The 27,795-nt window shown below is 33.3% G+C and overlaps 3 protein-coding genes across 4 annotated transcripts; 1 reads left to right on the forward strand and 2 right to left on the reverse strand.

Moving 5' to 3' along the window:
* The first annotated feature begins 1,868 nt into the window (after positions 1-1,868).
* On the forward strand, positions 1,869-9,676 carry LOC133694798 (uncharacterized). Its single transcript, XM_062116494.1, has 10 exons — positions 1,869-2,362; positions 2,589-2,709; positions 3,919-4,004; positions 4,750-5,158; positions 5,257-5,357; positions 5,888-5,954; positions 6,899-7,126; positions 7,769-8,227; positions 8,768-8,840; positions 9,410-9,676. The coding sequence occupies exons 1-10, from the start codon at positions 1,944-1,946 to the stop codon at positions 9,655-9,657; spliced, it is 2,211 nt and encodes a 736-aa protein (XP_061972478.1). The 5' UTR covers positions 1,869-1,943; the 3' UTR covers positions 9,658-9,676.
* A 218-nt stretch (positions 9,677-9,894) lies between these two features.
* Positions 9,895-11,542, reverse strand: LOC133694799 (uncharacterized protein At4g08330, chloroplastic-like). The gene is made up of 2 exons (XM_062116495.1): positions 11,377-11,542; positions 9,895-10,695 (listed from the first exon to the last, which is right to left on the reverse strand). The coding sequence occupies exons 1-2, from the start codon at positions 11,463-11,465 to the stop codon at positions 10,296-10,298; spliced, it is 489 nt and encodes a 162-aa protein (XP_061972479.1). The 5' UTR covers positions 11,466-11,542; the 3' UTR covers positions 9,895-10,295.
* A 2,895-nt stretch (positions 11,543-14,437) lies between these two features.
* LOC133694774 (CBS domain-containing protein CBSCBSPB3-like) lies at positions 14,438-22,286 on the reverse strand. Of its 2 annotated transcripts, XM_062116467.1 has the most exons (15): positions 21,885-22,286; positions 21,559-21,727; positions 21,335-21,467; positions 20,402-20,572; positions 19,887-19,965; positions 19,667-19,780; positions 19,452-19,518; positions 18,458-18,563; positions 18,328-18,386; positions 17,390-17,496; positions 17,183-17,307; positions 16,532-16,614; positions 16,345-16,434; positions 15,508-15,562; positions 14,942-15,103 (listed from the first exon to the last, which is right to left on the reverse strand). In XM_062116467.1, exons 1-15 carry the CDS (start codon positions 22,067-22,069, stop codon positions 15,084-15,086), a joined length of 1,563 nt encoding a protein of 520 aa, XP_061972451.1. In that variant the 5' UTR covers positions 22,070-22,286; the 3' UTR covers positions 14,942-15,083. The 2 variants fall into 2 exon arrangements, with proteins under 2 accessions (XP_061972450.1, XP_061972451.1); XM_062116466.1 differs by lacking the exon at positions 15,508-15,562 and having other exon boundaries at positions 14,438-15,103; positions 21,885-22,285.
* Positions 22,287-27,795: the final 5,509 nt, after the last annotated feature.

A 27,795-nucleotide genomic window follows, 5' to 3' on the forward strand; every position in this document is an offset into this window, starting at 1 on the left:
GGGATGAAGGCACCAAGTTCACAAGCTAAGTACCCATCTCGTAGAAGCACACGTTGTTCATGTGTTTTATTGGACACTTTACAAGAACTTATTCGGTTATGTTCAATGGCTCGGCTCTAAAGGACCACGGGTTCTGTAAACAAAAAATTGAGATAATTTTACTGTGGATTTTCTATTAAATTTTTTTAGACAATTGTATGTTTTTAGGCAAAATTAAAGATTAATTAATTCAAATTTATTGAGCAATGACAAGATTGAAAGAAGAATGATAAGAAAAGACACTAAAAATTAATGGTGAATTCAAAGTTTTCATGAAAAGTTCATTTTAGTTTTTTACTTTATAAATTATATCAGGTTGATCCCTAAATTGTCTTGCAATTTAATTTTTATATAAAATGATTTATTTTTATTATTTGTTAATCCCTAATTTAAAAGAGAAGAAAGAGATTATTGGAATCACTGTTCACATTATTTATAATCACCAATTATGTTTGGGATAAGAGTATAATAGTATTGTTGTTTGCAACCTTAATGTTGCCTAAAAAATAGACTTGAGTAACCCGATTTAATTTTAAATTTTTGAACTATTTTTTGGGTTAATAAATTAGTTCCTAGATATTTTAAGGGTGTTAGTAATGTTTTAAGATTTATTGAGTTAAGCCACAACATCTAAATTATTATTTGTTTTTTTTTGTTTAATGTATTATTTATCCTTCATTTTTTTAAAAAAAAAATATGATTGCACTATTTTTTTTATTTAACTCAAAACTAAAAAAAACAATTTCATCATTTGTTATTAATTATCTATTTTTGGTATCTCAGTTCTACACGTTTGTCCTGTTTTTTTTTAATATTTCATACAAAAAAATCTCATGTGCCTTTTTTATCGTATAATTAAATGAAAAATAATATTTGGGATACAAATTTATCGAGTTCGATGATCTACTTGATTTATGTCACGAGTTTGGTTAGCTAACTCGAATTTACTTATTTGTTTTTAATTGAATATTATTTTTTACCAATTTTATCATTCAATATTAAATTAATTAAAGATTGAGATTATTTTTTTTTGTGCAAAATTATCCCCGTTGGTTTTTTAGGTCCACCTGGGTTAATCCAACAAATTTCAATCTCAACATTAAATAAAATTATCCTTCAATATGCAACTAAATTTGAATTCATGGTTAAAATCTATTTTTTTAGAAAACACATTAGAGATGTCTAGATATTCTTTTTTGTCTTTCGATCTTGTTTTGCTCTGTTATACAGCTTAACACGAGATAATTTTATTATCATTTGATTAAATTATTTAATTGAAAATTTTTTTATGAATAAAAATAAGTTGAGAAAACATGTATATTTATTCTTTTTAGAATGCAATATATATATATATAGAATAAAATAAAGATGATAAAGGTTTTGCTATGATTTTCAAACTGGCTTTTCTCCTGAAATCTAGAGAAGCGTCCCTGTCAAATTATATTGAAGAAAACTGGACTCTCCAACCTCATAGTGACAAGGATTGAGGTAAGCCTCACTGGCCCTTTGCTGTGGATATTTCGTGAAGGGGTAAGATGGGATCCCAAGATTTATGAGAGTATTTTGATTTGTGATGTTTTTTAAAGTGTTTATTTTTTTGAAAATATATTAAAATAATTTTTTTTTTAATTTTTAAAAATTATTTTTAATAACAATATATTAAAACAATTTTAAAATATAAAAAAATTAATTTTATTATTATTATTTTCAAAATTAAGATGCAAAACGTGTCTTAATCACAAAGGGTATCCTCTAGGCCATTTTCTAGCCAGAGAATTTCACCCCAAAAATGGACAGCTGAGTTTGAACCACATATATCTGTCTCTTACTAAACTTCTTTTCAGAGAGTTAAGGCCTCTTCCTTTTTTTATCTCTCTGTGTAATCTCTCAGTCTCACACTCCCCATGATCACTTGCAAAGCTTCAAGCTTCAATTTCGAAACCAACCCATCTCATCAAATTACGCTTAAAAGATACCTACCAAGTTCACAAGCTAAGTGCCGGCCATCTCATAGAAGCACAGCGGTGTCATGTTCTTCTTCTTCCGTTGGGGGGCTGAAATGGAACACCAGAACCACAAAGGCAAGTCAAAGAGAGAAGAAGTCCCAGAAAGAGGAAGGAGAGGAAGGGGAAGGGGAAGGAGAAGGAGAAGGAGAAGGAGAAGGAGAAGGAGAAAGGAAGGTGCATTGTGAAGTGGAAGTTATTTCTTGGCGGGAAAGAAGAATTAAGGCACAGATATTAGTCTATGCTGACATTCAATCAGTCTGGAATTCTCTCACTGATTATGAGCGACTTGCTGATTTTATTCCAAATCTTGTTTGCAGGTAATGTTGAGCCTATAATATTGCCACCAAACTCTTTTTTTTTTTGTTGAGATTTTTGGTTGTTAAGGTAGAAAGAGCAGGGGTGGAATTGAGTCCTGCCCACCGCTCCTGCACTACAGGGGAGAGTATTGCTGGACTGTATGCCCATTGGTGTTGGACATTGTTGTTAATGGAGAGGGATTGTTATGATAAGAAATTTGTTTGTTTTTTTATTGATTTTGTGCAGCGGGAGAATCCCTTGCCCACATCCTGGGAGGGTATGGTTAGAGCAGAGAGGATTGCAAAGGGCACTCTATTGGCACATTGAAGCTCGTGTTGTCTTGGATCTCCAAGAATTTCCCCATTCAGTAAGCTCCTTAATAGGCCACTTTTCAATGCCATTGTAGAATTATCCCTAATGGTTGTCACTTAACTATTCTTGCGTACAAAAGAGAATAAAAAACAATAAACATGTTTATTGTTTTTTATTCACAATATTTTTTTTGCTTTTTTAAGGAGTAGCACGATCAGTTGGGAACAGCGCAACCTTCACAATTTTTTTTTTATTCTCTAGAATTACAAAAATAGTAGCATGTTTATTGTTTTTTATTCACAATATTTTTTTTGCTTTTTTAAGGAGTAGCACGATCAGTTGAATCATGTTATATTTTTAATTTTTTTTTTCAGCTGTGCTACTTTGCAATTTTTTTTGGGAGTCTTTCTAGTACTTCCCCTCGTCTTTTTTGAACATTTAATCAATGAGTTGGTTTGGCGTGAATCATTGTATTGTGAATTTTGCTCATCATGTTTCTCATCAACTCTTTGCTGTAGCTGACATGGTATTGTAACCACTTGCTACTTCAATTCTGTACTTCTTTTAAGACATGAAAGTCTATGCAATTGCTAACTAGTAGAAGAGCTACCATACTTACTGAGTGTCAAATCAAGCATGATTTGATATATTCAGATATTAAAATTCAACTTTCTAAAGTTGTTCGCTAGATGCGATTACCTTCTTTCTTCAAATACACAAAATTTCTAAGTTGCCATAATCTCTTCATTGGATCTCATGATAAGTAATGCTTTTTCCTTTCAGTGCATTATAGTAATAATGCTTATCTCCTTTTCTGGTCTGGAAAGGAACTTATGGATTTTCTTGGTTGTTTTAATGGAATAATTAAACTGCATGATTCAGCTTCTACTTGCATTCCTTTGGAGTTTTCATCCTACCAATGACTGTTAAATTTATTTATCAATTATACATTTTAGTTTTTCAAATCTTGTAATTTCAAATAATATTCTCAGTTGTTAATTCATATATGTGTAGTTGCTTCTCATTTTGAAACCTTTTGGATGAGTTTCTACAACTCAGGCACATGTTCACCTCCGAGCTTTTCCATGGTTGATGGCGATATCTTGGTGTGTTGGCTTTTGAGTTAAACTGCATGGGTCTACCTTTTCTCTTATTTAAGATGAAGATCCGAGAAAGTTTCATCCTGTGAATGCCTTTTTCTCATCTGTTGCATGTGTAAGTTTCATGTGAGATTTGTTGTCATAAATCATCTATTTGGGTTCAGGCCAATAATCGTGAACTACACTTTTCAATGGTTGATGGGGATTTTAAAAAGTTCGAAGGCAAATGGTCATTGAGATCTGGGACAAGGTAGATCCATAAACACGATATAGAAACCTAGCATTGAACTTATTTTATTAGCCTTCTCTCTATAGCCTGTTCTGTATTTAAATATGCTTTATTTAGCCATGCAAACCATCATTTTCTTTTTGTTTCCAGTTGGGGATTGGTTGTTGCTTAAGGAGTATGACTTGAATCAAGAAAGATTTGAAACAAAATGGTTGCAAGTTTATATTTATTGCCTTACCATATGAAGCTAGATAGAAATTGGTAGAATGACTTTCTTTCAGATTTTCTCTTGAGCTGTGTATTGTTGTCAGAAGTAGTGGTAGTTTCTGTCTGTTGTTGTGTTCTAAGATTAGTTTCTGGTTAAGGATATGAAAATAGGTGTGTCCTTGTGTAACTGGTGGGTAAGCCATGAGGAAACAACATGGATAGATAAACTGGAATTAATACTCTTTTTTGAATGCTCACTCTGACAAGAACTATGAAAACCATCTCTTGTTTCTTGGGTTTTTAAGGTAGTTTTTCTGATGGTAAATGGTTGAGCACAAGAAAGAAGAATTTTGCATACGAGAATAACTAGTAACCAAGTTTAGTAGGCATCATAAAGGTGGCAAAGAAAGAGGAGAGAAAAGAAGAAAAGAAGTTGGTGTCTTTTTTGCTTTGCCATAGACTGTAAGAGTGCATTATCAGCGATTGCATGAAAAAAATTTCAGTTTTCTATTATCTTTTCTGTTTTCCTTTCTTGATCACCTTTTCTCTTTATTTGCAGGCATGGAACAACAACATTGTCATATGAAGTTAATGTGATGCCACGATACAACTTTCCAGCTATTTTTCTGGAGAGGATTATTGGATCAGATCTTCCTGTAAATCTTCGAGCCTTGGCTTGTCGGGCAGAGAGAGATTTTGAGGGGAACCAGAAGACAGGAATTACAGAGAGTGAGACATCCAAGACTGCATCTACTTCTCCTGGAATGGTTTTGGATGGTGCTTTTCGTGAGAAGGATAAACTGTCAACTGAAGATTTAAAACAGAGTTATCCCAGCTCAACTTTTGGTCCCATGCTGCCACCTTCAAATGATTTGAACAATAACAGGGGGGTGCTTGGAAAAGCTTGCAGATTGGACAGGCGTTGCATGGTGGATGAAGTTCATCTGCGCAGATATGATGGCCTATTGGTAACTGATTTACTCTGGTTACTGTTATATGGTTTTCCTCTTCCAGAGAGAGTCACTTTTGTTTTAGCAGTTGCTGATAAAGTGATTTTGGGATGAAGGAAAATGGAGGGGTTCATCGCTGTGTTTTTGCTAGCATAACTGTAAAAGCTCCTGTTCGTGAAGTTTGGAATGTTTTGACTGCTTATGAGAGTCTTCCCGAGTAAGCCTTTCATGTATCTAGTCAAGTATTTATACAATTCTTGAAAGATAGATTGAGCATCTGAACCTGCAAACTTTTAAACTAGATGCTTCTTTTACTTGTTCTATTACCACCAAGCAAGACTTAATCCTTTTTGTTAGGATTGGTAATCACAAGTCATTCAAGGCTTTATTAGGGTTATGTTTGCAATTTATCACTCCTGAATAAACAAGCACAAATATAATTGACTAAATTAGCTAATGTATTGCAGCAACCTAACTAGACCTTTATGATAAACACATTTAATGAATTCACTTAAATCCAAGGAAAATATGATAGAGGTTATTAGCTAGATAAGGTGTGAAAAAAATAATGTGAAGGTATTTATTTGTGAGAGGAAGAAAAGGACTGGACTTGCTATGAGCACCTTAGATTATTAACTTCATTTACAGTAACTTTAGTTTTGTTACAGATTTTTGTAAATCTTGAATCAGGAGATCATGTTACCCTTTTCTTGCTTTCAAAATTCAATAATCATGTTCTCAATGCAGGTTTGTTCCAAACTTAGCCATCAGTAAGATTTTATCTCGAGAAAACAATAAAGTTCGCATTCTTCAGGTAAGAGCAGGATCTTTACTTGCCAGGATATTTCCATTCCTGGATTAAACTCGATTCTTTCATTCTCTGGCTAGATAGGTTCTGTTCCTGGAGATATATATACTTATGAAGTGTTGGATTCCCACCAATCCAGTTTGATTAATAAAGGGTATGGAGATCAGTAAGGTATGAGTGGCCTTATGTCAGAGTTCTGCCTGATATACGTGGGGGTGGAAGTGACAAATTATGCATCCTTGTGAGCTGAATTACTTCTAGAGGGGTGAAGCATTTATTAATCATTAACATATCAGATATCTCGAAAAAATATCCAAATTTTTAAAATTTGTGGAAGTGCTCTGATACTTCTCACGTGCTGGTAATTTCACATATATGCAACACCCCTTTTTGAGTTGCAATGCAATTTTTACATACTCTGAGCCTTTGCATAAGTGTGAAAGATTAATATTTTCAACGGAACCACAGAAAGGCTCCATTGCATGTTCTTTGACTAAAGCAAGAATTAGAAACCGATCTAAATTTATTGTGGGTCCAAAGTCCCATCTCTAATTTCAACTGAAGAAATGGGGTTGTGATCAAGGAGTAAATGCTTCTACTTTTTGATGTAGCAGTTAGTTTCTTCTAATGCATTGTTTCTATACTCGATGCTGCTCCTTTATACCCTGTACCTTCCTGGATTGAGTTGAAAGGATGCATGCGATGAAAGGTCTGACAGGACTGTTTAGAAACTATTATAATTTGTTATCAATCCATACAATCAATTAACCATAGATCATCAGATTAATAGACTTTAGACTTTCCACTGTTGTATTGTTAGCTGTTTTGAAAATATCTGCTTCCATTCAATAGAGCAGCAATCAATGCTTTTGGTTGTTAACTTATGTAAGGTTTATGGCCAACATTTGGCAAAGCAAAATTGTAATGCTTCACATTTTCCCTGTTTGCAGGAAGGATGTAAGGGCCTATTGTATATGGTACTTCATGCACGTGTTGTTCTAGATTTATGTGAACACCTTGAACAGGAAATCAGTTTTGAGCAGGTAGAAGGGGACTTTGATTCATTTGAAGGAAAGTGGATTCTAGAGCAATTAGGAAGCCACCACACGCTACTGAAATATAATGTGGAGTCCAAAATGCACAGAGATACATTCCTTTCTGAAGCTATTATGGAAGAGGTATTGAAATATATTCAATCTGGCTTTAGACATTTTAAACTGTATTTTGGCTCTCCCCTTGGCTTATTTAGATTTTGGATGTAGATCTACAGGGTTCAGTCGGGGCATGATAATGAATGTGTATAGATCTAAAGGCTTTTTCCTTACTGATCAATGTACTTTTTGTCCCACAAAGTAGACTTCTTGGTTAGATTTAGAGTAACTTTGGACTTCCTCGTGAAATTGAGTTCTCTTTTCTTTCTTATTTTTTCAGAACTTCGGGTGTAAATATTTCATTTTGAATGATTCATTTGTGGAATAACAGCCATGGATACATAATCTAACTTGTCACTTGAAATGCTGGAAGCTTCATGAAAATGTTGGAATTATTTGATAGCATCAATCTGGTGGCGCCATTATTGTTTCTTAGTAGTTGCACTAGTGGTTAAAGGATACATATATTTGAATACTGTTCAAACTTCAAATCTCAGTGGAGGCTTTGAATTTTCATCAGAAACTGTTTTAAGTTTATAATACGAGAAAATTTGTTAGAAACTTAATCACATGTAGTGAAATTTGGCACTTCTTTGGAATGTGTTGTGAAAGTGGTTACTGTGAACTTTGCACAAGAAATACTGGTAGATGAGAACATTATTCTTTCAGGTTATATATGAAGATCTCCCATCAAATTTATGTGCAATTCGAGACTATATCGAGAAAAGGGAATCTAACAACTCTTCGGAAACAGAAGAACATGGACAATATTCAAAAGAATTGGATTCATCCAGAGGTGACAGTTATTACGAGCACAGTATGGCAGTTCAGCAGGTTTCTGATGTCAGTAACCCAAATTCACTTAAACAAAGACCCAGGGTCCCGGGATTGCAACGAGATATTGATGTTCTTAAATCTGAGCTGCTGAAGTTCATTTCAGAATATGGGCAGGAAGGATTTATGCCCATGAGAAAGCAGCTTCGTTTGCATGGTAGAGTAGATATTGAGAAGGCCATAACACGAATGGGTGGATTTCGAAGGATTGCGACATTAATGAATCTCTCCCTTGCATACAAGCACCGTAAACCAAAGGGATACTGGGACAACCTTGAGAATTTACAGGAAGAGGTAGAATAGATCTTCATTTTACTCTGGTGTCTATTTTCATTAGCTAATTTTCCAGCTTTGATAGTGTTTCAATTCTCGAGCATTGTATCTTTATGCACAGTGAAGCTATCTGTTTGTCTACTAGTAGGAGGAAGGGGCGAGAAAGAATTCCCAGAAGAATTTTTCATTACAAAATTATTTCCACGTTCCATCATTGTTCAGAAAATCTTTGGAGGGCAAAAATTGACACTTTTCATCTGTACTTTGTTCGCAACAAAGTTTTGTAGGAATTCAACATTTAAATATAAATCTGGTGTATTTGCATGATTGTGTAGTGTGCCCTGCTTCCATATGCAATATGCATTTAAGGACAGATACAAAGTACAGATTTGGTTGCTTTTTCCATCTTAATGGTAATTAAAATGCTCTCGACGGGTTTTGTTTTGACATTTGAAAGCAAACAATCTAACTAAATTTGATTCAAAGAAAAGCTAAAAAATTTATGCATATGTGCATGTGTTATAGACTTGCAGAAGTTAATTTGCTGAAGTTAATTTGCAGATTAGTCGATTCCAAAGGAGTTGGGGAATGGAACCTTCATTTATGCCAAGTAGAAAATCTTTTGAGCGTGCAGGTAAAATTACATATCAATTTCTTGTTGTGATTTCTTTCTTGTCCTATCAAGCCGTAGGTTGCTTCTCGATAGCAAACATGTTATGATTCTATCCTGAACAGATTTGTGGGAAATGGTAAATATGATTTAAAAACTGCCTCTGATCTTTCCTTATATAGTAAACAAACTCTGCATTATCCATCAAAGAAACTTTGTGAATTCAGAAATTCTACTTCTATCTAAACCAAAATGTATTTGTAGCTTCTAGTTGCCTCAAAACTTTGATGTCAAGCTGGCATTGAAGTACAATAGTTTACCACACATGTACATAGACATTGCAAAAATTATCCTTGCCCACTTGCCAACCCTGCTTGTATGGAAGTTTATAAACCTGACAAACAGCACAATGTAAATAGTGCCTTTTTTTCATGAACACAGTCGGAACAGACTCGACCTGGGACATGCTATTATTTCTGTCCTATAAAGACTGGAGTCTAATTCTAGAATTGTGCGGCATGATTTTTCTTGTTCTCTATTTTCTGTTTTGTTTTACTTTTTCATATTATAGTTACCAAACAAAACTTGTGCAGGGCGATATGACATTGCACGAGCTTTGGAGAAATGGGGAGGACTTCATGAAGTTTCTCGTCTCTTGGCTCTCAAGGTGAGGCACCCCAATAGACAGGCAAATTCTATCAAGGATAGGAAAATTGATAATGTGGCATCTAGTACTCATGCTGAAGGTGAAGACAAGATTCCAACAAAAGCTTATGTATCTCAGGATACACAAAAATGGCTCATGAAATTTAAAGATTTGGACATTAATTGGGTTGATTAATTATGTAACCTTCTATTAATCTCCCTCTGTTTTTAAGCGTTGTTTTGCCAGAGAATTCCTTTGATAACCAGATTATGTGGTCCTTTTTTTAATGATGTTAGGGTGGTGATAGGAACTCCAGAACCAAATCCTTTACCTTGCTCCTCCCTGGAAACAATGAGGTAGCAATGGAAAATGGAAGTCGCAATTGTCTAGGGTTCTTGAACAATGAGACCAATAACTACAAAGAAGGCAATCAGACTGTAACTGCTGAAACGTTTGTATTCTCTGTTCAAAACTTATTACATCACACTTTTATGCATGAACTATAAAACAATACAAAAAATAACTGATAACAGACACGGCTGCTACTAGACCCCGAATTATAGAATTCACAAGCTGCTCTTAGCCCTCAAACATCAAGAAAAAAGACAATAAGAGCATATAAGAGTTCCCAATCAAAGCTTCCAAGTGCACAAGTGCACTGCAACTCCCCTTTTATATGTATCAGTATGTAAATTGCTGCCTCTAACAGTGTTGATGATGTTATCAAATTGGCACACCAGAACCAGAAACCAATCGTGCAGGAAATTCTGATAAAACAATAATGCGAGATGAATCTTACACTTCAGCACCAACATGAAAGCATCAGACACTGCTCAGCTCAAACTATAGTCCTCAGTAGAAGCTGGCTGCAAGGAACGTATCTTGATAACATAAATTCTGGCATCAGAAATCCCATCCCATGAGATCAAATCTGATCGACATTTCCCCAATCTGAGAGGGGAGGAAGAGGTATTATTCTCTTTGTAAGCAATCCCAAGATGATTTCCACATTTGTAACAAAGAAGCTTGGTTCTTCGCTGGAATAAACCCCAGGAACGCATGGAATTGAAGTATGGTGTACATCGAAGTTCTTCAATTTGAGTGAACCTGGTTTCATCAATGCTGAAGAATGAAATACTTCCTTTCTTTATGGATTTCTTGTAATTAACTCCAATATCTGGAGTGTCCCGGTTGCAAGAGTTCAAGTTTAACTGATACCCACAAGAACCGCAGCTGCAAAAGAACAAAGTAAAACCACTGGAATTTAGTATCTACATCTCTGCTACTGGTTTTGTTCCAGCTCTGATACTAAACTTAAAAGACTATAACATTAAAAGAAGAAGAAGAAGAAGAAGCAGAAGCAGCCATCATACAGAGATATGTTTGAAGAACAAACAAAATCCTTGTTCAAGCTTGAGGGGGTCACAAATGCTGATTTAGAAACTTTCTGCTGAATGATGTCTAGTCAAGAAGATCATGTCTTAGCATTCAAATTATTTTCCAAGGCAAGTAACCCTTTCTTTCTTTTTCGAAGAAATGAAAGCACACATCTAAACCCAATCCATGATTCCATCTTGAAAACTTTCTTGAACCAATTCAATAACAGCAGCAGAAGCAGGCTAGCAGCCACATTTTAAAGAACATGTATGGAACGGAATTGATACTGGGTTGGTTCAGAATAAATAGCTCATAGACAAAAACATCAACTCAAAAAAGAGGGAAAAAAAAGTCCAACCCCACAATTGCCAGCGTCATAAAATTTTCATTCTTGATTTAACTTTGAGTTTTTTCATGACAAAAGATTTAGACACCAGTATCATCCATCAATGGACTGCCAATATATATATTTTTTTTTCATCAGTCAACCAAGAATAGGAATACAAAAGATAGTATAAATGAGAGCAAGAAAGAGACCTGTAGTTAACGTGAGGGAGACTGAGAGGCAATGGAGAAGAAGGGCACCGAAAATCTTGAATCTTGTTGTCTAAGTCTTCACTGCCCATCTTCAATGCCGTTAAAGAAAGCGAGTTTGTGTCCAGTTAAGACAAAGAAGAGCTTCAATGTGGCTCCTCAAAATCTTATTTGCTTGTGTTTTTAAAAGAAAGAAAAGAATCGGTGCAACGGTCACTAGAAGAGGGTCCCTCCAATCCATGTGTGGGGTCCCTCCAATCCCATGTGTACCTTCCTCTTTTCTGATCTAATGTCAACGGTAGCTCATGAGTTTTTTCATAAATTAAAAAAAATAAAACTTCCAAACTAACAAAACTAAAAAAAATAATTCTTAAATTAGCATAATAGTCAATAGGTAGAAGTACCACCTACATAACTAGATGTGATATATACAAAAATCAATATGCATGTTTTATAAAAATACAATAACCATAAAAAAAATTCAATGACTAAAAAAATTTGACATAGCATAGAAGACAAAAAAAGAAGGAATAAATGAATAAGACATCAAAAATCAACACCTTCAGTATTACTAAAAAATATTAATGAGATAAATTCATAAACATCATGGAAAAGCCAATTTTAAAACTAGTAATAAGATGCAAGCAGATGAGCACACTATATTTTTAGACAATATTTGTCATAGTTGGCTATTTCAAGCTTAATGGTGGCGGTACAATTCAAAAAGAAACAAAAAGAGAAAGAAAATCAGTGTCTTGAATCCTATTGAAGATGTGTGACCATGAACAACCACACAATTAGCTATCTCAAGCTCAATGGTTCAAGTTATCACTCAACTGCCAGAATAAGCTCTTTTCAAGCATTGTATATGGTTATCCTCCTTCCAATACAAAGGTTAATTCTGCAACAACTTTAGCAGCAACTGTGGAAGAAGTCATTCAAAGAAGGGTGAGTATGGATTAATTACAACTCAAAAGAGCTCGGAAAAACTTCAACCTTACCTTACAAGATTATACAGAAGGTGGGAGAAGAAGCTTGTAAGCTGCAATTGTGATCCAAGCAGAAGTTAAAAGACAACAATAAACAAAGAAAGAATAGAAGAATTTTAACAAGCGAAATGGCCTTCAGATGTGAACTTAGAGTTCACAGGTTTTGTTTTCTTTAAAATAACAATTTTTCTTTTTAGGAGGTTTACAAAACCTTTTTAGGAGGTTTACAAAGCCTTAAAGAGATCAAAAATCTTATCTTAACTAAGAAACAAAATAAAAATTTAAAATTATAAAGAAAAAAAACATGAAATTCAAAAATAATAAGAAAAATCATAAAAATTTTCAAAATCAAGACCTCAGGATGAGATTTTTAAAGATTAGATGGTCAGAGTAGCGATTCCATAAATGTACAGTCTCCAGAAATTTTTGTAAAAATTTAATTGTGATCCAATAGTCGGATAAAAAGTTATGATTCTTTTGAGCTATTATTCCAGTCTAACGCAATTAAACCTCCTCTTGAACCTAAATATGTCTCATTAGCCTATAAATATATCTATTAGATTATTTATATAATTTGTTTAGAATATATTCTCATCAAATAATTATAAATCCACACCTGATTGTTTAGAATTAATCATTATCACCTAATTTGATAATTGTTTAGAATCACTCATTATCAGAAGCTCGATAAGATTAAATTAATGCTAGAAGGTGTTGCAATTCATCTAGTGTTTCAAGTCTCATTACTCAAGAAGAAGGTTGGCAATAATGCAGTTACAATCTCTGCAATTCCAATGACTGGTGAGGATGGAAAAATCAAAGTTAGTCTGGTAGCAATCTTTGACAAGTTCTTCGATGAAAAAGGGTAGCCGTGCAGTAGAGAATGATGGGTTTGATGCAATGATAGAGAATATTTCAAGAAGATGCCACCTGGGACGAGGTAGAGGAATCAGCAAGGCAATTTCTTAATTTCAATATAGATTCTTGGGGACAAGAATCCTTAAAGGGAGAAGAAGCATTGATACGAGCTTTGAGTTCACCGTGGCTTGGAAATCAAGGAAGATCAGTGATTGACTCAGTTACAAATCTGGAAATAAAGAACTTGGAAGGCAAGTATGCAGAACTCTCTCTCTCTCCCTCTCAATCTCTTCTCTCTCCCTCAACTTCTTCTTGAACAATTGCTTGTTAAGGAGAGATTTTTAACAGGCAAGCGCATTAAAAAGGCACTGTGCCCGAAAAAAGATTGTGCGAGGAAAAACTAAACCGCAATGCTTTACCATTAAATATTAATGAATTTTAGCCCCAACTAAACTCTCAGAAACTTGGAACTACCACCTAAAATGTCATCCAAGAGTAAAACCAAAAGAAGAGGTATCTGATGCCAACATCGGTTGCTTTCGTTCAATTTGAATAAATAAATAAAAAATCTAACCAAACCCAATTTTTTAGAAGGAAAATGCGAACCGAAAAACCGGTTCATACTGAATAGTTTGGTTCCGTTTTATATTAAAAAAAATTAATTTAATCCATGGGGTTTTTAATTGACCGACTTTGATATAATAAGCATGGGCTTTTTTTTTAATTTTCTTATTAAAAAAATTTGGTGGGGTTTAGTTTATTTCAAATCTTAAACAGTACAGACTGGTTTTTTTTTAGTTGTTGGTTTATATCCCAGCTCAGTTATATATATATATATATATATATATATATATATATAAATTTTTATCATTATTCATTTATTTTGCTCACCCCTACTAATAACAGAAGCGGAGAAAGATCCATAACCTTGTAGACAAACCAGCTAATAAATTCCTCGAAGAAAATCAGAAGGCATTTGGAAGCCTTAGACAATGGTAAGAAACAATGAAGAATGCCCCTCTTTTCATTTGTATACTTTGCATATAAACCACTGTTTAACTTCCCCAAGCGAAATTGCTGCCTAACGAGTCGATTCCATCATTAGATTTATTTTTTTATATAAAAAAAAAAAAGAGGGTAAAAGCAGCTTATGATTGGCACCTGTTGCCGCGTTTCTGTTTTTCAGCAACTTAACCACGTAAAGATGGCATAGGCAATGCGGAAACCAGACAGGAAGTTATATTTTCACTTTGCAACTGTTGCAGCGTCAACAAATAATGAGAAACTATTTCCTCTTTTCCGTTGTTAGGTAACAGGAATTTGATTGAACAATGTTTGTAGGTAACAAACATAAAGACAGTGATGAAGTATCGTGTCCACAACTTTAATACAAGATCTAGCTTTTAGCTGTTGAGGTTCCCGTGCAAAAATTGCAGTGCACTTGGAATGTCATCAGGATATTAATATTGACATACCCTATCATCACCTTTAGTGCTTCTGTGTACCCAGCATTCGGTGCATATGCAAGATAAGAATACACTTCCGCCTCTTTCTAATTGAACAAAAATCACGTTTAACCTTCAATTTTCCTTCAAGCTCCGGTCAACAAATATCTTCAAATGTTGTTAGAACCCCCCAGTGGACCAACTCCAAAAGTCCTCTAAGCATATACTTCATTTACAGGACTCAACAAAATCTCACAATTTTGAGCGCTTCAAGTAGACGACCACAGCAATGCCTGCTAAAACAACACCAGCTGCCAAGATGCCAGAGCGGAGAGACACCAATCCAGCTCTCTGGGTGGTAGTTGTACTTGTACTTGTACTCGACGGTGATGTTGTTTGATGATTTGGATCATAATAGTCAAGGTGCAGCCTTAAAACCTGAGATAGAGAGACAAAGAAGGGGAGAGAGATTGAGTACCCTGAAAATGACAAATTAAGAATAATCGCACAATCTAACTTGCATATCATATATTTTCAAATAGAATCATATATTTTCAAATAGAACAATAACGATACAATGACAAAAGAAAACAAAAGGAGAATAATCAAAACCAAAATAGTAGATGACATAAGACGTAATCTTCACTCTCTTTTTTTTTTCAAAAATTTCAAAAAAAAAAGATTTCCATAATCATCTGAAGTCTGAACCCATCATGATCAAAATAAACAAAAATCCTACCATTTTAAATCATATGAGCTCATCAGAGTCCTAACTTGAACCATAAAGACCCGGTTTACACATCAATCCTTTGTCATTTAAAGGCTACTTCATGGTCCTATACCTTTTAAAATCTTCACATTGTAGCTTTGCGACAGCATACCAAACACAGGTTGTATCTGTTACAATTACAGCACTCACAATAATATGTGGACAAAATGACACAATGACTACTACATTGCAGACAAAATGCATTAAAATGGTTATCAAGCATAAGGATTGTGATGACATCACTCCAACTTTAACAGGAGCACCTGTACTTAGCCATAAACAAGGACGGATCCAGACTTTCACATTTGGGAGGGTAAAAATATAAAAAATCTATTTTGGGGTGGCCATTTCTTTAGGATTTATTTGAAAAGTTTCTAATGATGAGGGGTATTTTGGACTTCTTCAAAACTTTAAGGAGGACAAAGTCACCCCTGGCTTCCCTTTAGATTCGTTCCGGGCAATAAACTAATGAAAGAAAGATTTATTTTCCTACTCTGGCATGCACATACATACACAATATTGATTATGCACGTGACCTTTTCACTAACAAGCTCCACTTTTTTTTCTTTTTTCAATCTACAACTAAGTGGGTTGACAGTGGATGGAGGGAAAAGGAGGAGAGAGACCCAAGATAACATGGATGGAAACGGTATAGAATGATCTAAAATCTCTCGATATTGAGGCAGACTTGGTTTATGATCACCTAGGATCCATATAGGCAACCCAACTAGTCTGGGATAAAACCTTTGTTGTTGTTATCTACAACTGAATGGGTCTTTGGCATCACAGCAGTAGTGGAAAGAACACCTAAACACATAGAGCTGCGCCACTTTGAATAATCTAGCAAATGTATTATTCCACTAAATATTTATACCCAAATCTAAATATAATACTATTGGCAAAATATTACCTTCAGACCCCCTGATCTAGCATGGTTAACAGCACTAATGAGATCACCATCAGTTGCAAGCAAAACTTTATCACCTTCATCATCTTCATACTGCAAAAAAGGAATTACAATATGCTAAATATAGTCAAGAAGATAAATGGCAATACAGGATACAAATCGCATTCATATAATTATAATCCTATCTTACCAAAAGTTGGGGTCGGTCTTGCTCATTATCAGCACCAATCCTTTGCAAGACAGTAGAAAGAAGCTCATTTAAATTCTCAGTGCCTGAAAAAAAAAGGTAAAGGAAATATAAGATTTACTTTGGGTTTTATTGGATAACTTTTAAAAGATACAGTCACCAAAACATCAAGTTTACATGCTCTTTTCTATAACACTGTTTCATCGTAATACCAAACACAATTAAAATCTTAATCTTCGTGTTTTTCACATACTATCATACGGGACCCTAAATATGGTTAAATGCCGGTCTATATTAGCATATAAAATAACATTCAAATCAAGTCTCACCAGCTAAGAGTCTACACAACAATTAAAAAGCACATCATCATTTCAATCACGAAATCCATGCCAAAAGCTTAACATATTCTCATTTCCCCGTGAAGTAAAAACATGCTGTAATTTAACCTCAAATTTAGCTGAAGCAAGGAGACTGCATGCAATGGTGAATTTCATTATTTTTTTTAGTTAACATGCTCTTTGTCCATAATTTCTTAGTATATATCAAAAATCATTCCAAAGTGTGCCTGCAGTTTGTGAGCAAAAGTAAAATACAAAATTTGTTTAGTTCAGAAATGACACATTCTCAACAACATTACTGTTAATGAACACTTACCACAGTTGAGTCGATGTACTCGGCCTTTTAGATCCTGAAATTTGAAGGCAAATGAATTTCCCAGACCAAGAGACGGATACCTTCCCAGTTCTGTTGCATCTGATGCCATTAGTGCAGACATTTCACTGAAAACAACACCTTGTAGGTTTAGTTACAGAAACAAATAAGTCCCAGGGTAACATCAAAGTATGACAGCGTTAGGAAGACCTTTGGGTGTCATAATCATCTGCTGGTTCTAAAGCAAGAGCAGAATCCCAGAACTTTTGCATCATTGTGTTGGCCACGTCATTGACAGCTCCAGAGCTACTTTCAACCTTGTAAAGTTTGAAATGGGCCAGTTGAGTTTTGAAAGAATGAAAACAAAATACAACATGAGAAAAAATGACAATAGAGCTTATCTGTGCTTCAGTAGCATCTCTAAATAAGAAATTTATCTAATTTATAAAATTCATTTAGCAGCTATAATGTGAAAAATGGCTTTATCTGGTAATCTTTCTTGAACAACATGACGAGCACGTGTTGGCATTGGTCCAACCAAGGGCATGCTAGGGTCTACAGTGATGTACTTCCAAGCACTCAAAGAAACTTGCACATTGCGTTCAGTCATCCAGTGCCAAGTGTCACAGACCAAAAATAGGGATTGATGAAGGTTCAAAGGTAGAAATGCAGGAAGCTCTTTCTTGAATGTCTATAAGATTAAAAATGCATATGAAGGGGATGAAAACAGAAAGCAGCTGTATTAATGTTGACATTGTGCACTTCACAACGATGAAATTGTAACCATTAAGCTTAATAAACAAACAATCAAAATGTTCGAAGAATGGTGGTTTACTAAGCTATACAACAAAACAGTGACATGATCACTATGACATGGTTATCAACTTACATTCCACAGCCTAGTGCTTGAGAGTTAGTAAATGGTTTTTTACTCGCTCAAGTTTCTTGACTGAACTAGTACTTCAATTGGAAATGAAGAAAAGGCAAGGAAAAAGGCATTTCATGGTCCAAAAATTTGCTTTACCTATGGGTGACAAAATATTTCTACTTGATATAAAGTTTGAGCACACATCCCCAAATCTCAAAACGCTTTACCCCCACTCTGGAATACATATCATTACTACAAGCTGTGTAAGAAATGAAGTTACCAAGGAAATTGCTGCGTGAGTTATCTGCAGAACATCTAAACATGCAGCAACAGACCCATCTGCCCAACAAATGTTAATTAGATTACTTGAAAAGAAAATAAACAGTTTTGAGGATTGAAGATACACTCACCCTTATCCACAACAGGAAGATGCAAAAACTTCCCATCATGCATTACATGTAATGCATCGAGAATTGTTGTTTCCAATGTCACACATTCAGGGTTCGGTGTCATTACCTGAAGCATTAATAAAAATATCAGAGAAATAATGCAAGGCATCAACAACTCTCAAAATAATCCAAGCTCTTATTACAATATGCAAGTTACATTAAAGGATTCATTGAGAAAACATGAAATGTAGGTTTGTGCATTCAATATAAGGCCAATGTTGGCAAAAAAGAAAATGAAAGTTCCCCCACAATGAAATGGAAGGGGAGGAACCTAGCTAAAAAGCTGAAGAAAAGGGACCGGCCACAATACCTATGTCACCAGATTAAGAAATGAAGGGGAAATGTGCAGAAGGGGAAAACACATATCAAGAAAAATTAATGTGAATATTATACGTATCTTCAAATATAGCAATAAAATATCAATTGTTGGCAGTGCAAAAGAAGTAAGTCATAAAACCATTAACTGTCCACAGACATACAACCAAATACAAAATCTAAATGATAACAAAGGGACGACAAATTACGAGTCACTAAAAGCAATTATGTGCAGCTGGCTACTTCTCAGTTCTCATAGATAAAACAATGCTGGTGAGCCAACAATTTGTTTTTCAATCAGTATCATGCATCATAAATTATGCATAAGAAATCAGAATCAGGAATTCCCCATAAAAAGCATTAATCCTCTCCATGGTTACTTTCATACCAGGGACAGAATGAAACATTATATGAAGCTTAAATAGCTATCATCTTTATAAAAAAAGTTAAACAGGTGGATGAATAAACAAATAATCTCCCATGCATTGTTCTTTTATTCATCCACAACAATGGTGGCAGCTAGCGGAATTACAGCTTAGATGATCTAACAAATTGAACCTTCTAGCACAACTGAAGAGTTAAAACCATACAACAAAGTGCCAAATAAGAAATAACAACGTATATGGTTTTCACAACAAACCTTTTCCACAAGAGTCAACTCAGGAGAAAGATTTTGTGCCACAACTCGCATGAGAATATCCTTTGAACTGCAGCAGAGCAGCATTAAAACTGAGAATGGACACCACAGACATCAAAAAAGAAAAAAAAAAGCAAAACTGGATCTCATATTACAGACATCAAAAATTTTCCAGAAACAATTGAGTAAAGAAAAATCCGGGTAAGAAAGATACGTACGTGAGTATCCCCTGAATTTTGTTCCCGGTCACAACAATAACTGAATTAACCCGCAAATCCCGCATCTTTTTTGTAGCAGCATAGACAGGATCTGATGGTGAAGCAATTGCAACCCTGAAAGCACGTAAAGCTACAAGAATTGGTAACACAAGTACACCCTCCACTATCTCAAAACAATAGCTGTACTCAGAACAAGAAAAGTTCAAGATAAAAAGGTTACTTTGACTGTTCACCAATAATTGTTGACAAGGCAGGCTTGAACATCCGCTCCCTCAGAGTTTCTATGAAAGCATATGGAGCTGAAATGGAAGATGACAGGTCGAGGAAAGTGTAAGACAAAATATGAATAGATACATTTAAAGGAAAAGGAAAGACAAATATTTAAGAAAGAAACTACATTACATAGTACATTGTTATATATAACAAATATCTATTTTGTTGTGCATTCATTCATTTACTATTATTTTTGCATAAGTCCTTGCTTCCTTGGAAAGGAAATTCAAACATTTAGGAATGGAAAGCAATTTTAAATGCAGAGTGGCAAGTGAATGTTAAATTGATTTTTCTTTCCTTTCTGCCATAAAGATTAATAAGATATGTATAACATTGAGCACTTCACAACAACAGAAAAAGCAATAAGAAATTTATAAAAGCATGCAAGAAGAGAAAATGAGCATTTTCATATGTTGTTGCTAATGGTAATAATAAGAACAGCAAAGAGTAACAACCACACACCAGTAAAATTGTTTCCCCACTGACGCTCCACCCCTTCAACAGCAGCAGCGATGGCACTCCCCTGCTCAGCAGCCTTCTCCATTCTAGATATAGCATCATAGAGGCACCTTGTTATATCCAGCAATGCAATAACTTCACCATTCTCCACTACAGGGAGGTGCCTGAACTTGCCTGTTGACCAAAACACAACTATGATGCTGCTAAACAATTGCATTTGATTGTTCACAACAAGGAGTGTGTGTAAAAACAATCTGCAGCGTCAATGCTGAAAATTCACATACAACTATGCCCATTTGTTTTGTGGTTTATCACAACAAGGACATGCCATGCCCATTTCAACCAGCAACAAACCCTACACTTCTGAACTCCTAGATTACCCGACCACTTCCACTCCAGCAAACATCTTTATTGTAAGCATAAGATTCTAAATGACAAGTTCTACTGACAAATACAGAAATCTCAACAACAAAACCTTGTATATTACCCCATCAAAGAAATACCATGGGCTAAAATTCTTAGAATTCACATTATAGATCAATTCTTTCTCCATTATTTCTCCCAGCTATGCAATTCAGACTCTTTCCCCATCTGCTCATACTATAATAATGAAAAACTATCTTCCTCATTCACCAAGCTCCAACACGAATGTAACAAGACTCGTGCACATCAACTTCAGATACATGAATTTTCCTAAATTGTTTCATGCACAACCTAGTAGGATCAAAAACAAATTAACATGTGATAACAGTTTACTCTTCACCACCAACAAAATTTAAAATTCAAGTAGAAGTTTTAAAGCGAAAGTGTTGAGGAGTCTCCAAATTCTAACTCCCAAACCCCACCTCAGCAAGTTATGGCCTTTTGATGACCTTGAGTAGCATAATCACTTTCAATCACATAGAAATAAACCAGGCATTAAAAAGAGAAGCTAACCCTGCACCATCTTCTGTAGCGCTTCGATGGCTAATGAATCCGATGTGACAAAAATAGGATTTCTTGTCATAATCTTTGACACTATTGTATGCTCCGGCCTCAACCCCTCCGCGATTACTCTCGCCGAAATGTCCTACCCGCAATAACAAAAACATCAAAACACTATCCCTCACAAATAACATGGAAACAAACAATAGAACACGACAACATATGCAAAAATGAACCTTGTCAGTAACAATCCCAGAAAGCAAAGCATTAGCATCAGTCAATAAAACAGCATTGACACGACGAGCTGCCATTCTCCTACAAGCATCAAATACTGTGGTTCCCTCCGGGATTGTTAGTGCTTTCGATAACTTCAGTTTCTTCACCGTCCTTTCCCCTCCCACAGACCTCCACAAAACAATTAATCATTCCAATTAACAATTAAATATTTAATTAATTTTACCTATCTAATTAAATTACAATTCACAACATAAATTACCAAAGATAAAAAAAAATCTTGATGAAAATAAAATAGTGAAAGCAGTAATTCAATTATGGAACCTACGATGGAGCGTTAGGAGAGGAGGGCTTGGAGGAGTTGCCGAGTTGGGAGATGTTGGTGGTTGTTGTGCCGCCATTCTCAGAAGCCAGAGACGCCGATGAGGATGATAATTTCCTGGCTGTGGATGGGCCTCGTTTTTGGGTCAAACTGGTTCTCTTTGGAGGAGGAGGACCCATTTGACTGCTCATCTTCCAATTGAATCAAATTAGGGTTTTGACCAGGTTGATTAATGCAGGGCAAGACGAAATCGAAAAACAAAATCCAAGAGAGGGAGAGAGTTTAGGGTTTTGGCCCTCTCTCCCTCTTGGTTTTGAATTGATTGGGGGGTTTGAGGTGGAAGACGAACGATAGAATAGAACAGAAGAATGAGTTGACAAGAATATTTTTCCCACCTCAGCTGACCCTTGTTCAAAAATAAATGGAGATTAATAATTATTAATTAATAATGTGTTCTAATAAAAGATAATTTCTGTTTCACTCCCTATACTTGTAGAGTCAAGTCAATTTTACTCTGGTGTTCCGTCCTTCTTCATTTCGAAAAGCTGTGGATAAGCCTTTTTAAAAATTACAAATTATGATTTTTAAAAATAATTATAAAGTTATGTATAGAAGGGATTTTGATAGTAATTTTTATGGATTATCACGCCACTTGAAATTATGTTTTTGAATAAAAATACAAGAAAGTTTAAAACCAAAAAAACTAGTGATTCTCGTACTAAAGGTTGTTTGGAAGTATAGTTATAGTAGTTTTTTAAAGTGTTTTTCATTCAAAAATATATTAAAATAATATTTTTTATTTTGAAAAATAATAATCCTTTTAAATTTTTGAGTTTGAATTTTAAATTTAAAGTTTTTTGTTTTAGCAGTTAAAAAAGTATTTGAGTGTTTTTTGAAAATTTTATTTTTTGTTTTAAATTAAATTTTTTATGTTTTTGAATTGTTTTGATATAAAAAAATAAAATAAAATAATATTTTAATATATTTTTAAGTGAATCACTTGGTTTTACTTAACTTGCAACTTCATTTAATAATATTTCTTACCATAAAAAATAATACTTAAAATAAGATAGAAAAGGAAATTTAGTTTTAGTTAATATGTAAACTTATTTAATGATACCCTTATCATAAAAAAAATATATAAATCTATAGATTTTCATTAATTTATTGAATCATTTAAGCTAACTTTTCTTGGGATTTGTAAAATAAAAGTCAAATTTACCATGTACAAAATTTATAAATTTGTTTGCTTTGGGGCCCATATTTTGTCGATTATGGAGAGAATTGGGAAGAAATAAAAAACATGGTGGAAGATGGATTTTTCTACAAATTCAGGGGCCACAACAAGTTTTTATATGAAATTTTAATTTAAAATTCGTGAGGCTTTTGCTGAGAAACGAATGGTATTGGTGGCCCATTACTCGGACATGAGGCGTGATATCCACGCCACGTGTAAACACTCGACATTTTTTTGGCATCCATGATTTCTCTTGTTTTTTTTTTTTTTTGTTCATAAATAAATAAATTAAAGGGCATGAGGAATAAAGTTATGTGGGCTTAGTGAAACTCAAGACATGATAAGCCCTGGCCTATTTTCTATTGGGAGTCCATAATGGAGAAAATATAAGACGCATCAAAACCCATAAACTCATAATGGCTTTTCCACACCCGGTAATTTTTTTATTTTATTTTTTCAAATTTCAAAATAAAAAAAAAATGTATTATTCCAATACATGATTTTATTAACTTTGTCTGGTAAAATAATTTTTCATTCCGCGCTACATGCATGAAAGTCCCATGAAGAAAAGAAGAGTCTTTTAACTCGTCGTTTAGTACTTACTAGCTAGATGACAAATATTGTGTTCGGTACGGATTTTTTTAATATAAAAAATTATTTCAGTAATACAATGTTTTCAAATAAGAAAAATTTAAAATTAAAATAATAAAAAAAAATTATTCACGGTATAGGGCAGCAACAAAAAAAAAAAAGCATAAAGCAAGAATCATATACTTATATTTAATTAATTGATTTGATTTAATTTAAAAATAAAAAAACAAAGAATTAAATTCAAAAAAGGTTAAAAAATAAAGATAGCCCGTGTTATTTTTAAAACGGCTAAAAAATCTCATAGAAAATAGGAAGAAAAATTAAAAAATATTAAAATATAAAATTAAAAACAATTAACTAAAAAAAGATAATTTATTTAAATTTATAATTTGAGTTGTGTGTGTATGTATGTATAAAATCAATTTTTACTGGAAAAATAAGACAGCCCCACGACATGGCGTCTAGTTACAATGAGACAAGGTATCAAAATTATATATAAACACGTTTATGTTTATGGTATACAAAAATCATATTTTACTGGAAAGACAAGACAGCCCCACGACATGGCGTCTGGTTACAATGACACAACGCACCAAAATTCACAGCATTAAACTCTCATTTTGAAAAATATGAATTAAACAGATACCATTAACAAGTGGGACCTACAAGAAGAAGATCGAACTTCAATGATGCATCATGCCTGCACGTCACGTCAGCACCATTGACAAAAAGAGCCACAGATCCAATAATTTGCCCCTCTTCCTCTTTTCGCTGTTGGTGGGTTCGCCGCTCAACAATATAAATATTAAATAGAATATAAAAAAGGCTTTTCTCCTGGGAGAGGACAAAAAACTTTTTGCCCGATCTTTCTATGTACTGGACTGCGATGCTTCGTATCAAAATTCATCAAAATCAATTTCATGTCTGTCTATGTTCCTGATCTTGATTTAGATTAAACTAGGCTATAGTGCATCGATCGATTTTCAAAATCTAGTTTTATTTAATTATATTTTAATTAAAATAAATATTTATGAAAAAATAATGAACGAAAATGTATTTTTCTAGGCGAGATTATTTTTTATTTATACAACCTTTTGTTTTGTTTTGGTCATAACATGTTTTTTTTTATATTGGAAACATGATTTATTAAATAAGAAGTAATGACAATTAGAAGAACATATTGTAAAATCTTCAATAATTTGAATTAAAAAATTCATTTTCTTTATTCATGTATTTTTTCTATCATGAGGAAAAAATATTTTTTTTTGTGGGAAACATTGTTTTCTTAAATAAAATCTTATTTGACGGTGAAAGAAAGCTTTTATGTAAAAAATTTAAAACCATGATTTGATTATTTCCATGCACTAACATGAAAAAAAAACAAGAAAAATAAATTTGAGAAAACTATATACAAAGTTATAGTTAAAAAATATATATTGTTTTTATTAAATATTAATGATAAATGTTTTCTTTTAAAAAAATCTATACACTAGTTTAATATATAATTATTCATACATTAATTGTTAACACTGTTATAAAAAGCTCTACTCTTCTTAAACGATGACACGATTGAATAATTCCTTGAATATCATTTTTCTAATAAATTTATTTGAAGAGAATTGTGTTCTAGTATATTTTTTAAAAAAAGTAGGATAAAATTTTAAGGGCTACTACCTTTAATTTCTTAAAATAATATCATCCCATCTCACATCTGTGGATCACCAAAGTTTCGCGACCATGCACTATGCAGTGGCACATGAATGAGTAGATGTTCAATGGAGTGATGGACAGGAGACCAGTGAAAGAAGGAAAGGGATAAATATAAATGATCACTCCCCTGGCATACTATCAACAATAAAACCAAATAGGATTATAATCATGCTTTAGGTGTCAATTTATCTCTTTTTTTTCTTTTTCTTTTTTTTTTATTAACGAGGATATCTAGATCAGATTGCATGCACTTCAACTAATCCCACGAGCCATGAAATTAACGACAATGTAAGCCTTTAATAGCCCTGAGGTTTATAAGACTTGGACTGGTAATTTTTAGAAAGAAAATCTAGGACCTGACTAGCTGAGTTACACCATTTTAAATTGTTAATTTATCTATTTTAAAATTTATCTGATTGAAAGAGAATCGGTGTTCGCATATGATACCAAATTATGTATTCAGTGATAGAAAAAACTAATATTGAAATGCATTTTTGACTTAACAAAAAAGTATTTTTCAAGTTATGTTATATTATCGTAACAATATATATAAAAAGCATCGAGTTGTGATTTTTCTTTTCACTTTTTTTGTTTTTTTTATTTTATCATTTCTGATTAAAAAAAAACAAGATAAAACTCAGAATGCGGGGCGATTTTCCAGCTTCCAATGACAAGAACTGTGAAAACGAAAATGAAATCGAAATCCAAAGTCACGAGAATCTAAGAGTGTCTTATCATCTGATCTCAAAGCTCGTAGGCTATCTCAAAGCCCGTAGTCCTTTTATTTTAATGTCGCAACGACAATATATTAGATCAATTTGAATTTTAAAGCTTAACCCATCAAATTTATAATTTGTGTTATGGATTCTATTGAATTTAAAAACTTTATTATTTAAATTATTTTTTAATTAATTATATGATAACAAGAATAAGCACTTGTTAAGATATTTATTTAAGATTATAGTAATTTTATAGAAAGTAAATCGAAATAATTTATAAAGATAAATTTAAAATCAAGTAAATGCTAATGTTTAAATCATAAAAAAATAACAAAAAAAAAATAAAAATAGAAAACTGAAAAAAAAATCTCCTTTGAGTTGGTACCCAGATTTTTAGATGCCAAGTAATGCCCTTCAATCAACTATTACAACTTTCTTTTTTCTGTCTTTTATTTTTTTAATAATGAAATTTTGGATAAATGATGGGAAATCCTCTATTTATTGCTTGTTTAGAATTGTGGTGGCAATTCAAAGTGTTTTTTGTTTAAAAATTCATTAAAATAATATTTTTTTATTTTTTAAAATTATTTTTGACATCAGCACATCAAAATGATATGAAAATATAAAAAAAAATTATCAAAAAAAATTTTGAAATTTAAGAGAACATAGTTTCAATCCCATTCCCAAACACTCTTTTAATTTTTCATCTGGTCATTGAATTTTTTTTTAAATCACACGTGCACACCTGTTTTAATAAATATTATTGTTTTCTAGAAATTATTTTTTAAAAAAAATTTGAGGGTGGAAAAGGTAATCAAAGGCTAAGGTTTTTTTTTTGAAAAAAAAATCTTGTTAAATATTGATATAGTAAGTATTTTTTTTCAATGAGATGTAACTCAAATTCTTTATATTGATATCTTACTTAAAAGATCTCAAATTAAAATATCCATTCTTTAAAAAACAACAATAAATAAAAATTTTCATTAAAAAAAGCTTTCCATGGCAAGTAACTTTTTTATAATGAGAAATGCTATGCATAACGCCACCTAAGGGTGAGTAAAAAAATTGATGAACCGATTAAACCGAGAAAACCGGAAAACAAATAATCGAAAAAACCAAACCGAAAAAAAACCGAATTAACCAATTAAAAAATCAGAAAAAAATTCTGGTTCGGTTCGATTTTGGTTTCTAAAGTCTGAAACCGATTGAACCAAACTGAACCTGTTCAACCAGCCAACACTTAAAAAAAATCGACTATAAATACAATGTTTTCTAACCCTAAAGTCACATTCAGCCATCATCCGTCCCATCCCCTCCCTTCTCTGCATATCTCTCTCTCCCTTTACTCTCATTTTGCTCCCTTCTCTACATATACCTCCCTTTACTCTCTGTTTTGATTTTTCTCCCTTTACTCTCTAGTCTCTGCTTTGATTCCCTTTACTCTTCTTTGCTTTAATTTTTCTCTCATTCCTTTACTCTCTGTAAACCTAAAGTTATATGCGATAAAGCAGATGATATCATAGAGATACCAAGATGAAACATCAATTTAACAAGTTTCAAGGAATTATTAATGAGTTGACTACAATGGGTATTAACTTTGATGATGAGATACATGGATTATGGCTTCTTGAAAGTTTACCAAACTTATAGGAGATGTTTA

Source organism: Populus nigra, chromosome 5 (genome assembly GCF_951802175.1).
Source record: "Populus nigra chromosome 5, ddPopNigr1.1, whole genome shotgun sequence".
In the NCBI taxonomy this organism is placed as follows: domain Eukaryota; kingdom Viridiplantae; phylum Streptophyta; class Magnoliopsida; order Malpighiales; family Salicaceae; genus Populus; species Populus nigra.